Source organism: Anopheles bellator, chromosome 1 (genome assembly GCF_943735745.2).
Source record: "Anopheles bellator chromosome 1, idAnoBellAS_SP24_06.2, whole genome shotgun sequence".
Taxonomy (NCBI): domain Eukaryota; kingdom Metazoa; phylum Arthropoda; class Insecta; order Diptera; family Culicidae; genus Anopheles; species Anopheles bellator.
Window position 1 is genome coordinate 25,583,413 of NC_071285.1, and position 13,808 is coordinate 25,597,220.

The following is a 13,808-nucleotide window of genomic DNA, read 5'->3' on the forward strand; positions in this document are numbered from 1 at the left end:
AAATAATCGCAACGAACTAAATTCTAGGCAAACACGCAGTCGTGCAACCGTGGACCGGGCGAGAGGAAGGTCTTAGCAACCGGAACTTAAACACAACCCCGGACCCGAGTGGATCGCACCGCGACCAGCAAGGACCACCATTCCACGGGACAATCACTGTGTGCTAAATCATCGGACTGGCCAGCGACAAGTAGTGTACCGGAAGGCAACACAGTTAGGTTCCGCGAACCTTCGGGGCCACTCGGATCGGTACAAAAGGACACACGCGCCATTACGAATAGGATAGGAACTTCGACCAAGAACAAAAACAGGGAGCGCAAAAGCTAACCAAAACCCACACCGGAAACCCCTTTCGGAATGTAACGACCAGGACCGCGCCGGACTGATAGCAAGAATCGCTCGGATCCAGGAAGCGGTCCGTGATGTTGAGTCCGTGATGAAAAGTAATGGAAAATAAATTTCCACCGCTCCACCGCTCGGCAGAGGCCAATCTATCAGATCTAGCCGGATCTAATGAATTGGTTCCTGCGCGACAGATCGATCTCTCCCGGAAGTGGAGCACTGCGATACAACGCCCGGGGACTGTGCGCGGTCCCACCAAGGCGAACGAAGATTAAATAAAATAAACTTAGTTTAACTTCAAAGTTCAACTATGTCTGGTGCCTCCGGTGGCACTACCACCGACCGCCTTGTTGCCTTGTTGATTTAGTTGACAATGTTTACGTCCAAACTGTGTGGCAATCGTTCGTCCGTCCGTTCGGAAGCGAGACCTCGAGACTGACGAGCGTCGGTGAACGACGATCCGCCCCGGGCTTTCGGTGCAATTTGGTGGCAATCACCGGAACTCACCATAGTATTGAAAGAGAGACAGCGACAGTGAAAGAGAGAGAGAGAGAAACATCCATCGGCAAACCGAAGCGATTCATCAACCCCGGAAGTGCTGCTTATTATTGTTTGTTTACTACCTTTGCGCGAAAGTTTATTGGGAAAGTTTTTGGCCCCGGCCTGTCCTGGGCCAGGCCCACACCTAGCCCAGCCCAGCGCGGCGTGTGGTGCACTCTGGCCCTCTCGGCTACCCTCTTGACTTTTCGCTTCGCGTTCGAAGGGAAGTTTTTAAAAGAAATGCTTAAATCTTTCGCCGGTGAATCCCAACCCATCCCAGTTTATGGCTCCGTGGCGCTTTATGATGGTTTGGACCGAGTTTCGTGGGTCGGTCGGTCGGTTTCGATGCGGAAATCTATTGCTTCGCCCCACTTTCGGGAAGTTTATGGGCTGCTCCCGTGGTCGGGAGTTGCGGAACCTTTTTTTTTTTTTTTTTGTTGGTAGCATTGTGCAGGATGTGCTTCGAGTGCGCTCGAATCGAGGACGAAACGAACCATGAATGAGGCAAGTTCCGTGGAATGGAGCACGCGGAACGACATTTTAAAACACTCAACCAACGGGCAAGGGGTTGTTCGATTCGGAATCGAAATCGAGCCGCGCCAATCCCATCATTTCATACTCTCATTTTCTATCTAGTCTCCGGAAACTTACCGAATGCCGCCCCGCAGACACACACTAGTTTTATGAACGCTCCGAGTTCCGGTTACTATCGCTGAAGTATCATCAAATCCGGACCCCTCTGGCCGGGGCATAAAAGCAGAAATCGAATTCCCATAACAGTCCCCGACGGGCCACCCGAGCCCGAGCCAAAGACGCCTTCCTGGTCCAGGGTTCCCCGGTATGCAAATGATCCAAATGGAAACCCGGGTTTTTATTTGACAATTCACCGACCGGGCCCCGGGGCGCGATACCTTCGATACCCGGGGTCGGTACCGGTGCCCATCATGGCGGTTCCCCTGGTGAGTCCGACCGTCCGACTCCGTTTCGTGTTTTGATGTCGTTCTCGTCGGGGCGGGCACAAAAAACCCATCGCACCGAAACAAACCCATAATAATCAATGCCATGTCGTCGTCGTCGTCGTCGTTCGAGTCGGTCTCCCCTAGCGCAACGATGGTACTTCCCAAAACTTCCTACCATCCGGGAAGGATCGGTCCGGGCGGGGACCGAAGGGGACCAAACCCCAGGAATCATCAAGTAATCGAATCGGTATTCATTTCTCGCTCTCGCTCGCTATCTCTTCACCGGGGCCATTCCCGGAACTTTGGCGTCGAAAGTTTCTGAAGACGAGCAGCATTCGAAGCCGAACTCCGCCGGGCCACCCCGGGGGCTATGGCTCTGCGGCACTGCGGGTTGACAGTCGATATGTCGGCGAACCCAGTGGTTGCAGTTCTGCAGTGCCCGATGGCTTAGCAGTCCGGGCGGCGGGGGGTCCCGTGCTGAAGTTCCGCTCCGCTTCACCGGGCATTCGCTGCAGCTGGTAACAGCATTAAGCTGTCCGTAATAGTATCATCTTGAGAGCATTATTAAGCTCGTGGAAAATTGCATTCTGCGGCACAGGGAGCCCCGGAGTGCGGGGTGTCAGAGTCCGATCGCCGAGTCGGGGGACATAAAAATGATGCCAACGCCAGGGCCGGCCCAGGCTTAGAACAAAGATATGTGGGACGGGTCCGTATCCGTGGCTCCGTCCCAGGAGGACTCGGGATCAGCAACACACCATCAACCGGTTAGTGCGGATCTTACGACACACTGCGCCACTGCGCGCTCCTAACGTTCGGTCGGCCGGCCGAAAGCCAAAGAATGAAATAACGGGGACAGATTTTCAATTTACATTAGAATTTCAAATGCCTTCAATAAATCATCACACACATACGCACGGGCACACGAACGCAGGGCCCGGGGAAACCCCTTCGGGAGCCGCGTCAACGCAGGGCTGACCGGGAAGACCGGAAAAGCCGATCCAACAACCGATACATCACCCGGGCCCGATAGACGACCCGGATCAGGATGTGCTTCGCAAGGAGCGTCGGAGAAAACCCATTTCCGGTAACGAGCAGGCGAGCAGGTGATGGCCACCCCCGGGACGCCAGCAGGACGTGGTGCGGGCCCGGGAATGGCACGTGGATCGATTTTCGATCGATCATCGGGGCACATCCGGGCACTGCGGGCCGAACACATCAAGCCTCGATGCGAGGGAGCACGAGAGAGAGAGCGGGTGCGCAAAAGCATAAAAGCAACCCTTAAAACTGGCCAGAAATTGCAGCGCTCGAGGCACCAAACGCACCCGCGCGGACCCGCGTGTGCGAGAGGTCCTTCCCCAAGTGATCGCCATCGGGGATCAGCCTCTTAAACGAGGCCATCAATAAGCGAACGGGATGACATAAATATGGACACTTTCATTGCTCTCGCCGCTAGGGGCGCGCCACTTTAGGGGCTCTCCTACTGCATCGCCCGCCCCCCCCTTAAACCGGACCTCGTGTTTTTTTCTTCCTTGCTCACTCCTTAAAAGCTGTTTGTATGGGGCAGGTTTTATTGAGTGGTTCACTTCTCGACAGCACCCTTGCCAGACATCCCCACGAGAGAGAGAAAGAGGAAGTTCGTAAAAAGGGGTTTCGTCCTGACCATAAAATAAGAGGTCTGAGGTCAGCGCTACTGTCGAGCGCGAGAGAGACGTTATGGTCACTGAGAGGACCACAGTTGGTAGGCCCCATTTTTATTGACATTTATCAACCGATGATTTGATGAATGTAATTAAGAGTCAGCCGCCAGCAGTAAAGGGCTGCTGGAGTTGAGGGATTAAATAATTACCTCCACCCGAAACCCTCGGTGCTTCCGAGTGACGGCTTTGCGATGGGTTCATTCCACGGCCCGGCTTCAAATCTCGGGCTTTTATTTCCCGGAACTGTTTTATTCCTTTGAAATGACGAATAATAAAATTCGACGGAAGCTGAATCAGTTTCCACGACGAGTTGCCATAAAGTTCTCAACCACAGGGAGCTATCATTATCGCTGGACGTTGAATAACTATAAGGTTTGCAGAAATCGGTGGTTTTAAATACATTTCAACTCGATGATTTGAAATTTAATCGACGCCTATACACATACGAATCGCCAAAAATGCTTTTAGGATAGAAATCCTTCTTTGCCCTAGCTTCTAAAAGTGGAAACACCTAACATAAATTCGACAAAAATGAGCTCTGTCGCTGTGGAAGTTAGTGAGACATCCATAAAACGTGCGTTAAATGAAATTTACTGTTTGAATATTCCAATCGAAGCGAATGTTAAAGTGCATTAAAAAGCAGATTATTATTTCTTAACAATGTTGTTTCTCAACATCCCAACGCTGCTTTATAGAACATTTTTGAACAGGAAACTAACTTGCTCCTGGACTAATTCCGGTGGAACATAAAAATAATTCAAACAAAACCCATTTAGCCAAACTTTAGACTTTTTGCTTATTATGTTTGTGTTGTGAAAAATGTTGAATATATCGCCAATTGCCTTAATGAAGGAAAGTTGAAATAAAAATTAAATTAAGTTGCCACCAATAATTCGGAAAAATATCGCAACTTTCACTTGAAATCAACACACCAATACGACAGAACTTTGCGATGCACCTAATGATAGCGAGAACCACATTTGGTTCGAGGTTCCAAACGCAGCGAATGTCAAAATGTCGAAAATATAAATTACTTTCCCGCGCCAGTGCAGGTTCCGGCTCCCATAATCAGATACCCAAACCACACGCAGCACTCTCAACATAATTTTCCACCGCACACACCCACACACAGTCCCACCACGAATGGCGGCCAATTTTTCGAGCCATTCACCATTTCTGATATCGCCTCGGTTTTCACTTTCCGCATTCGGCAGCATAAATCGGCGGTGGGCCGCGTGCATGGCATCGCACCTTTTCGCATAATTTCGGTCGCCCCACTGTGGCCGGCCGGCGAAAAGTGGCATTAATATTCACCCGCACGCAATTGCAGCGCGCAGAGCTTTCGGACGCCCCCGCCCCCCCGCCGGGCCACTCGTCCTTGTCGACCAAAAATCCCGCCGAAATACGAGACACTGTTGGTGCTCTTTCATGCATATTTATAAATTATGCGCAAATTTCAAACAAACCACTCCGAGCGAGAGGTAAAAAGGCCGTAGCACAGCCGTTAAAGGGGAGTGTCCTGTCTGGACACGTCAGTGTGGGTGTCCTTTTTTCGGCGAGCGAATCGTTTGATGCCCCAGTCCATTGTCACAGCAGAAGTGACATGGCGCCCATGGCGAGTTCAGGGCCCCAAACTCTGAGAAAACCCCTGCCCGTCCGGAAAATGGGCTGCCCGGTTTTCCGAGATCCGGACGGTCGGTCTGCTTCCAGGTAATTAAACCAACCCGCGGCAGACTCGCACGTACGCTAGGTTTATGAAGTCCCACCTTAAAGGTCCCTCGAGATCCTGCGTTCACTCACATTCTTTCACTTGCCTCAGGGAGAACTCCAATCTTATAGGGGGAGTGAAATAAGATCGAGCCGTGTCTAACCTCACGGTGTCCTTTGAACGCCCCGGAAGGGTACTGTTTTAATGATCTACACCGCGGCTGTTGCCAGTGCTGCACCGCTTCGGAACAGGCCATCGGACGCTTTGCCGAATTTGATGAAAGTAATAGTTCTTTTATTAAGCTCCGAGCCCCCAAAACTCATAATCCAATTACCAGCCATACCCGTGCAGCCCTTCGTGCTTAATCTCCTCGGCGACGGTCTCCCGGTGCCGGTATGCTGTAATTAAATTCGAGCGGCGAGAGTTTGTGGCCAACGAGGCTTTTCCGGTGTGAGCTTATTGGATTTGGCACTCACTCTCGGCCCACGCCCGGCAGGCAAGAAAGTTTTCAAACCGAGCCAGCAAGCTTTGTTCTAATTAATTTCCTATTTTTTCCAATGTCCTCCACAACGAACGTGTCACGAACAGAGCATTGCATATGTGTGTATTTATGTGTGTGATAAGCACACCAAATTAGTTGTGCTTTTTCTTCGGTTTGATGAAAATAATGAAATTAGCTTTCGCCGTGTATCGATCCGAAGAAACTATTACGGTGGCCACCCCACCCGAAAGGACATCCTTTATCGATGCAGAGACCTCGTTAGGTTCGTGATGCTTGGACCCCCGGTCTGATGGATTTATGGTAAACATTATGCTCTGCCATTTTTCCCATTTCTTATTATCCCATCCCACTCCGACACGTCCGCCCGAACGCTCTCCGATGTGGCAGTAAAAGGCTCACCGACCCGGACACCCGGAGAACCACTTCGCAGTCGGGTCCGGGTCGGAACGTGCCTTCATCGAGCTGCTTCGTCGTCGTCGTCGTCGTCGTCACGCAAACACAGCCGGCTTCTGCACCTTTTCGCAATTCGCATACCCAAAGCTCTGGCGGCAAAAGGAACTGCATATGTCGACACTATCGAGCACCGAGCTAAAACACCCGAAGAGTGTTGGACCGGATCGATCGATGAAGTGAGCAAAAGTGTGTGGCGAACGGAACGTCGCTTATCCTTGCACTTGGTAAGCAAGCGCACTCCTCACAGCGAGCCGGAAGCGAGAAAGTGTCGGAATCGGAGCGTCCCGCAATCAGATCCAATCCCATCGGAAAAACCGGCTGTCGAGTGCGTGCGCGTGTGTGCGTGTTGGACTCCCCGGGACACATTCCTGTCCGAAGGCTCGATGCACACGCAAATGGTCAAATGGTTCATAAAAATGTTTACTTATTTGTCAAGGATATTCGCCCGCTGCTTGCGAATGATTGGCTCCGCATATGGTTGTGTCGGGCTGTGATCACGTAACCCTCTTTACAGCTAGTGCCCAGACACCGGCGACGGGTGATGTTGTTATCGTTCAACCAATGGAATGGAGACCTGATTCAGTGAGGAATGTTGTCCATTTCTCAACCAACCATACGAACAATACGCTTGGTTTTCAATCATTTCCCGGAAGAAGACCAACGCCCTAACGATGAAGTCAAGCAGACGATCGTTCGGCTGCATCGTACTCAACACGTGCGTTCGCATACGCTCAATAAAATAGTATGATGGCTAATAAATGTTGAGCCTCTCGGATGAGTATGTAAACTTTACATTTACTCGACGCATAGATCACAAGTTGCAGCCTCAACTATCAGCAATGAAAATTTCATACGAGTGGGCACTCGGTCAGTGTCTTTGTTTCATCAAAAATTTGTTATAAATTCTACACAAAACATAGCAATTATTGAGCCATATAATCGCCAAAGTTCAATCAGAAATCTAATGTTGGTCGAGAGTCATGGCCGATTGGGCGAGTCAAACACCGAACGACGCAATCAATCATTTACCCACTTTCCATCGTGTTAATAGCAATGATTGAACAAGATTAAAGAGCTCCGCAGCATTTAGAATCAATCGTTTGATAAATACAGCATGGATTCTCCTAAAAAGCTTGCTAGTAGAGAACTGGTACAATCACTCTTTCTAGGTGAGGTGCGAAGCATGACACCTAAACGAAGAGTTCTCTTTTATCCTCATTGGAATGTTTGTGTTATTTTTAAGGGAAACATCTCGAAGGTCCTGTGCGGGTTGCATCTTGATTTAGAAATCATGCACCAACTCTTCAGGGATATGTGAACATATGATTAATATTTACAAAATAGAAATCACACAATGTTTGAGATTGTTTAAATTTTAAATTACGTTAAACCGAACAAATCAGCTTTTACTTCTGCCTTCTTCCGCTTCTCGAGTACAATCTTGGAGATATTTCGAGTAGAATTATTTTTTTTGCTAGTTGAAATTTCGTCGTTAATAAATCCAGTACTGGTTAGTGTTATTTCCACCCTTACTGCAATCGATCTTCGAGGATCGATTGCTTAATCGATTATTAAAACTAACCGAATCGCTCGAATAATTATTTTCTGTATAGAGCTTCGACGACTTGGAATTACTCAGAGAATCTGTTCAGACATTAGCTGATTACGTTTCTATTTAATTACCGTTTCGGACTTCGGCGCAATTGTTGCCGGGACGCAGAGACCATAAATTTTCAGCTTGCATCTGACAGCAGATGGTGCTCGAAAAACTGCTCGAAACCTTGCCTTTGCGCCTTAGAATGCCGGGCATCACGGTGAAATCCTACTGCGCTCGTCCTAGTGACCTAAGGCTTTTGAGCGATTAAAACTTTCCTTTTCTCCATTTTCAAAACAACAATTTGGCTTAAGATTGCGCTGCGCACCGGGGCAAGAAGCAAAACAAAACACCGCAAACACTAGCAAACAACAAAACATTGTCACAAACTCCAAAGCAACTATCCGTTCCCGGCCCAACCCCGGGCTCTCGGAGTATTCGTTGGGCGCCAAAAAAAAAAAAAAACAGGGACATAAATGCCGACGATGGCGACGGTGTCAAGAGTGTTTGATAAATGACGCCCGAGGTCAAACCAGCGTTGGGACCTTCCTTTTCTTGCTGCTGTTGTTGCTGCCGCCAGAGAGGAGTCTCCGCTCCGGGTTTCAGCGGGAGGCACACCTTCCTCATCGTGGGCCCTTTTTGAAAGCGAAAGCGGAAATACCGTTTGATCTTTTCCGTCCCGTACCAGATGCCTTTTGCGCCTTTTTCGGGCCGCGCCAGGAGGAATCCTCGGGAGAATCCCTTCCAGTGTTTTCAATTTTTTTTTCCTCCTCTTTGCTTTCTTGCCCCCGTTTTCGTCGGGGACTCCGACTAAAGAGTGCGGGGGCAGTGGCGGCCTCTAAAGTTTTCCCGGGCAGGGAGCGATGCTCGACGCGCGTCAACGGTCGAGGCCGGATCGCCGGCAGAAATAATTAATCAAACTTACCGAAACGTCAGCGTGGTCAGCGGTCGGTATGATTTATGGCTGCCGAGATCTGCCATCGGCGTGCCCCAGAAGTCGTTGCGGAACACCTGGGCGACCGGGCTGAGGCCGAGCACGTCCTTGTTGAGCGTGATGGCCGGCACATCGTCGTGCACGAAGTCACCGTGGATGCCGTTCAGATAGCAGAGGGCCGCAATTAGCCCGACGACCGGGTACATGGCCCACGACTGCTGGTTGCTGCTGCCGCCGCCGACGCCACCGGTCCTGTCGCCCCGTTCGATGTCCTTCGTGGCCGTTGTCGTCGCCGTCGTCGTCGTCGTCGTCGTGGTGACCGCAACCTCCTTGGTGGGCGAGCGTTTCGTCGGACCGGATGTGCACTCTGCACACCAATGATGATGATGATGATGTTGATGATGATGCTGTTGCCGGTAATGCTGGTGATTATTTTGTTGCTGGTGGTGGTTGTTATTAAGCGCATCTTCAATTTGCGCTGCATTTTCTGAGGCACTCAACGACGGTGACGGTGACGGGGATTTTAAAATGGAGGATATCGAGCAGCACCGTTGGCACGGAAAGGACTGTGACGATGCGTGAAATGCGACCGATGACGATGCTGATGAGGATGATGATGCGGAGGAGGTCGAGGTCGCTGATGAGGATGATAATCGCACGGTGGCCGCCGACGATGACGTGGCCATACAGGAGAGGCAGAGCGAGCCGGTGGCCGTCGGCGGGTGTAAGTGGCCATCGATGCTCCGGGCACCGGGACCGGGCTCCCAGCGGGATCCACCGGGACGGCTCCGCCCGACCGACGGACTGTACACGATCGTTACACGGCGCGTCATTTTCCCGCTCCCCACAAACACCCACAGCCTCGTTCACCACACGCGCGGCACGAATTTTCTTTCTTTCTCTTCCTTTCGCCTCACAATTTTCGGGAAACTTTGCACATTTTGCTCCCGATTTGGCCCCCCGTTTGGCCCGGTACGGGAAATGGCAATTTATTATTAATTTTCACGCCCCACGGAGCCGCTTCACTTTGGTGCGCGCTTTTCCGGAGCAATTTTCAGCGCAATTTTTCAACACTTCACTCCGATGCACTTCCCACGGTACGAAGCTGGCTCGGACCTGGACGGAACACAGAGAAGAACCGGGGAGGTTAAAGGGACAGCAAAACGAAAGCAACGGAATGGAATACGAGCGAAGATTGAAATGCAATGGCTACTGGATCCGAATAACCACATTAGGGCGTTGGTCGCCCATTTTGACACTTGTCGAAGAAACAATCGATGGCACGCCTACTGTGCACATGCACTGACAGGATACGGTCAGGATAGGACCAACACCAAGATCCGATACGACGCGCCCCCGGAAGCAGGGCAGAAAGCGATAAGAAAACTCTTTCAAGTTGACCACAGTCTGTCGATCAGAGAAGTGCCGAGTTCCGATTCCGTTTGCCACTCATTTCCTGTCCGGGTATCCTGCCAGCACACACCCAAAACACACACATGGGTCCTGGGGGGTCACTTTCGAGACGATGTTCCGGAGCCGGAAATGGAGCCGGAGATGGATATCAGAGCGAGTGAGAGGCTCACAACCGGAACCGGGCGCCGGTTCCGCTTGGCTTTTGACGGCTCGGGAGGGGAGTGTGCGGCCCGATTCCCATCCCATTCATCATTAATGGCAGCTGCGGAGGGAGGGCCTACGGGGGGGCCTGGAGAGGTTCTGGTCCTTCGAGAGTTCCTCTTCGTTTCGCTTCGCGTTTCCAACGACGTGCCGGAGGAGCGGAGAAAATCGCACCACGTGCCGCCTGCCGGCACTTCTTTCAACGTCTCAGTCCAACACACACGCGTTCGGGGTCCAGAGGGTCCTTTCGTCCGTGCCTTCACCATGGACCTCCGGAGGTTGAGTTGATTTTTCCACATTTAGCGATGCCGGACCATTTCCGGTCGGTCCGCCGGGGCCTTGGCTCCGGGGAAAATTCTGTGAACGAGATGAACACACACCCGCAGACAAAGAAACAGTATTAGTACGCAGCCACCATGCAGCGGGGATGGAGAGTCAGTTCGTTGAGGTGGGCTGGGCCTGGCGCCCTAGGCTGGCCGGCAACTCGGTGGCAAGTGTTTTGATTTATTCACCGGCCCCCGCCATATTTTCGCTATCACTTATCAGCACACACCCGCACTCAGGCCGACCACGCATCATCCGGCCCTTCTCAAGCCATTGTTCGATTGCAGCCCTCAGCCCTCTTCGCGAAGTTCTGTTCCTGGCTCAGTTTCCCTGACGAAAAAAAAAATTCGGCTACCTTGTGGCGCCGTCGGTTGGGAAAAGCAGCGTTTCCCACCAGATTTCCCAGCATCCTTACCCCACGGTGGGTGGGCGGAAGTGAATGAAAAAATAAATTCTTTATTTCATTAGAGAACCAGATTCGCCCCGAGTTAGTTTATTGGGCCGCGCGCCACGCGAAGCGCAGAACGCGAGCGAATTTTCTTTCCACCGAATTGATGTAATAAAACACAATATTAGCTTGTTGTTTGCGTGTTTCTTAACACACACCTTGAGGAAGCGGAAGAGAAGAGCGAAAAGTGGCACCGAACCCCCGGAAACACCGGGGGCGGTGTGAATTGCGGTGCGGAAAATGGTTCGCACCGTGGTCAAGTTGATGATTTTCCGTGCTGCTGCCGCTGCCGTTGGGAGTTTTTCCGTTGTGCTTCGTGGCACCGCGGGAAACTCGTTTGTAAATAAATGATAAAACAATATGATGCCTGCCTTAGGCCGGGGAATGGTAATTTACTCGCGAGCGGCGGCACATGATTATTAAAAGATGCGAAACGCGCCATGCGATCGCAATGCGTAATGTTTTCTGGGACTAGCGCAAAAGAATCGAAATCTGAGAGAACGAAGCCCCGCCGAGTAAACGAGGGTCCCACTCGAGTGGGCCGATTAAACATTTAGGAATGCCCGAATGAATTCCATCGACCTTTGAATTCGTTGTTGGGGGCAATTTTTGCGAAGCCACAGCACATTTCTCGTACTGTTTGGGAAAAGCGCACAACGAAACGGCTCGCCGGGAATTCTAAATTCTTCGTATTTCATTAGTACCGCGGCAATTTGGAGGAAATTCAATAAAGAAAATATTTGATCAAACCATTGTGGATGGTTTTTACTTATCCATTCTTTGCGCTCGAGTGATAGGGTGGTTTAAGTGTGACGTGAACTTTTGTTAGGGGAATGCAGTAAGTACCGGTAGCTACCAAGCAAATAGAATAGCCACAACAGTCACCAGGATTTTTTTTTAAATACTGTATAAGAATTAAGCTCTTTTCTCAAGTGACATAGCAGCTGATAGTAGCCAGACCAAGGGATAAACAGCCGGTTCAAACTTCACTTCGTGCTTGTCAGTCGCTTTTGCCTACAAAAATATCATCAAGTGCGGTCAGGGTAACAAATCCCAAGTAGGTCAACCGCAACAGGCAACATTGTCAACATTGCTGTGCCTATTTTAGTCCCTTCCAAGCAACCATTTAACCGTCAACTTTGGTCTGCTGGAAAGTTTACCTATCGCCACTACCCATTACGGCCGACAGGATATGTTATTAAACGAAACTCGTTTCAATGTTGCATTGCGCTATTATGTTGCCAGCAGTAGCCACTACCAACCACAGTGCACGCGAACCGGAAGTGGTAGAAGGAATCAATCAATCTTCGCTCGCCACACAAAACATTAGCGGGCCGCTCGGTGACATAGCTTTGCATCGATGATATGGATAATTGAGTGCCTCAACCACAGCTGCCCATTGTCATCCATTAGGAGGACAAATAGAAGGTTTATCCAGCCCGCACCACGCACCGTCTCGCAACCAGCAATTGATTGCCCCTTTTTCCCGGGAAAAATCCCGGGCACCCATAATTAATGCAACTCGCGCGTCTAACCCGAAGCTAGCGCATGCGAGTAAATAAGTAATGAGCACAATTTACAGCAAAAGTCAATTATTCAAACCTAATGAAGTGAAGTCGCACCGTCCCCGTGCCCGTGCGTGGTCGGCCTCTGAATTAATGCGCTTATTTCATTTCAATCATTACAACCCGACTGCCCGACTGAGAGGGCCACATATGCTTTGCGGAGGACTCCGAAGGACACCGCGAGGATTGCATTCGCCCCCGTCGACCGAGCACCGGCTTTGCAATCACTTATCTGGCCCCGACCGGTGCACAGTCACCGGTCCTCACGCGGGTTATTTATTGCGGCGAGGGCCGCGAATGTCACTTCGCCGACCATCATCACGCTGACAACCGCTCATCAGCGCGAACGGAGCGCGGACGGTTTCCCCGGATTGTCCCGAGCCCGGAAGCGGCAGCTGAACCGGTTCGCACGGGGCGAAAAGTCTCGCGCGGACGGAAATAAGTTCTCCAATTTATTTTCAAATCACGTGATTAGCGGCACTCGGATCGGATCGTAAAAGCCGTGTGCCAACGTTGGCGACGTTTGCCTCCGGCGGCACGGGGCTCTAATTATTTCATTAGTATTACTGCAAAGCCTTGCACTCCAACCCTCCCGACGGCGTGCGGGTGTGTGTTTATGTTGTTGTGCTCGAGTTGTGTGTGTGGGGCTTGTGGCGTCGTTGTTGTCAACCGCGAGAGCTGCCTTGACAGAGCTCCTTTCGCGAGTCCCGCCCCGGGTCTAATCTTCGTGTATAATTATAATCTCACACTAAAACCAACTGAACGGAATAATTCGCAGCCATTTCGCCGCGTCATGGGCGGTCGGGCGGGTCGGGTTGGCGTTGGGTGACTGCAGCAAACCCTCCGTCATAAAACCGTCGGCGGTGACGGTGCGGTGCGATTGGAAATCAGCAGCATGGAAATCAGCAGCAGCAGCAGCAGCAGCGCCATCATCGTCAGCGCGAGCGAGTCCTGTTGTGGCAGTCACGTGTCGGGCTTTTTTTTTGGATTTTCGCTTGCTTTCGCGACGACTCGACTTGTGATCGAGTTTATCTGGCGAGCGTTCATCATTGGCCGTCGGCGGTTCGAATCGAATTGGGGACCGGGCGCAGAGACGTGAGTTATGGCCGTGAGTATGTTTCGCATTGT

At 51.1% G+C, this 13,808-nt stretch overlaps 1 protein-coding gene across 1 annotated transcript in view; it reads right to left on the reverse strand.

Annotated features, from left to right (window-relative positions):
- Window positions 1-9,562, reverse strand: part of LOC131215299 (protein O-mannosyl-transferase TMTC1-like) — a 62,340-nt gene extending 52,778 nt beyond the window's left edge. Inside the window, exons 1-2 of the mRNA XM_058209688.1 lie at window positions 9,056-9,562; window positions 8,721-8,947 (exon numbers count right to left, since the gene is read on the reverse strand). Coding sequence (XP_058065671.1) covers window positions 8,721-8,947; window positions 9,056-9,562 — 734 coding nt within the window. The remainder of the gene's footprint in view (window positions 1-8,720; window positions 8,948-9,055) is intronic.
- Between the last annotated feature and the right edge of the window lie 4,246 nt (window positions 9,563-13,808).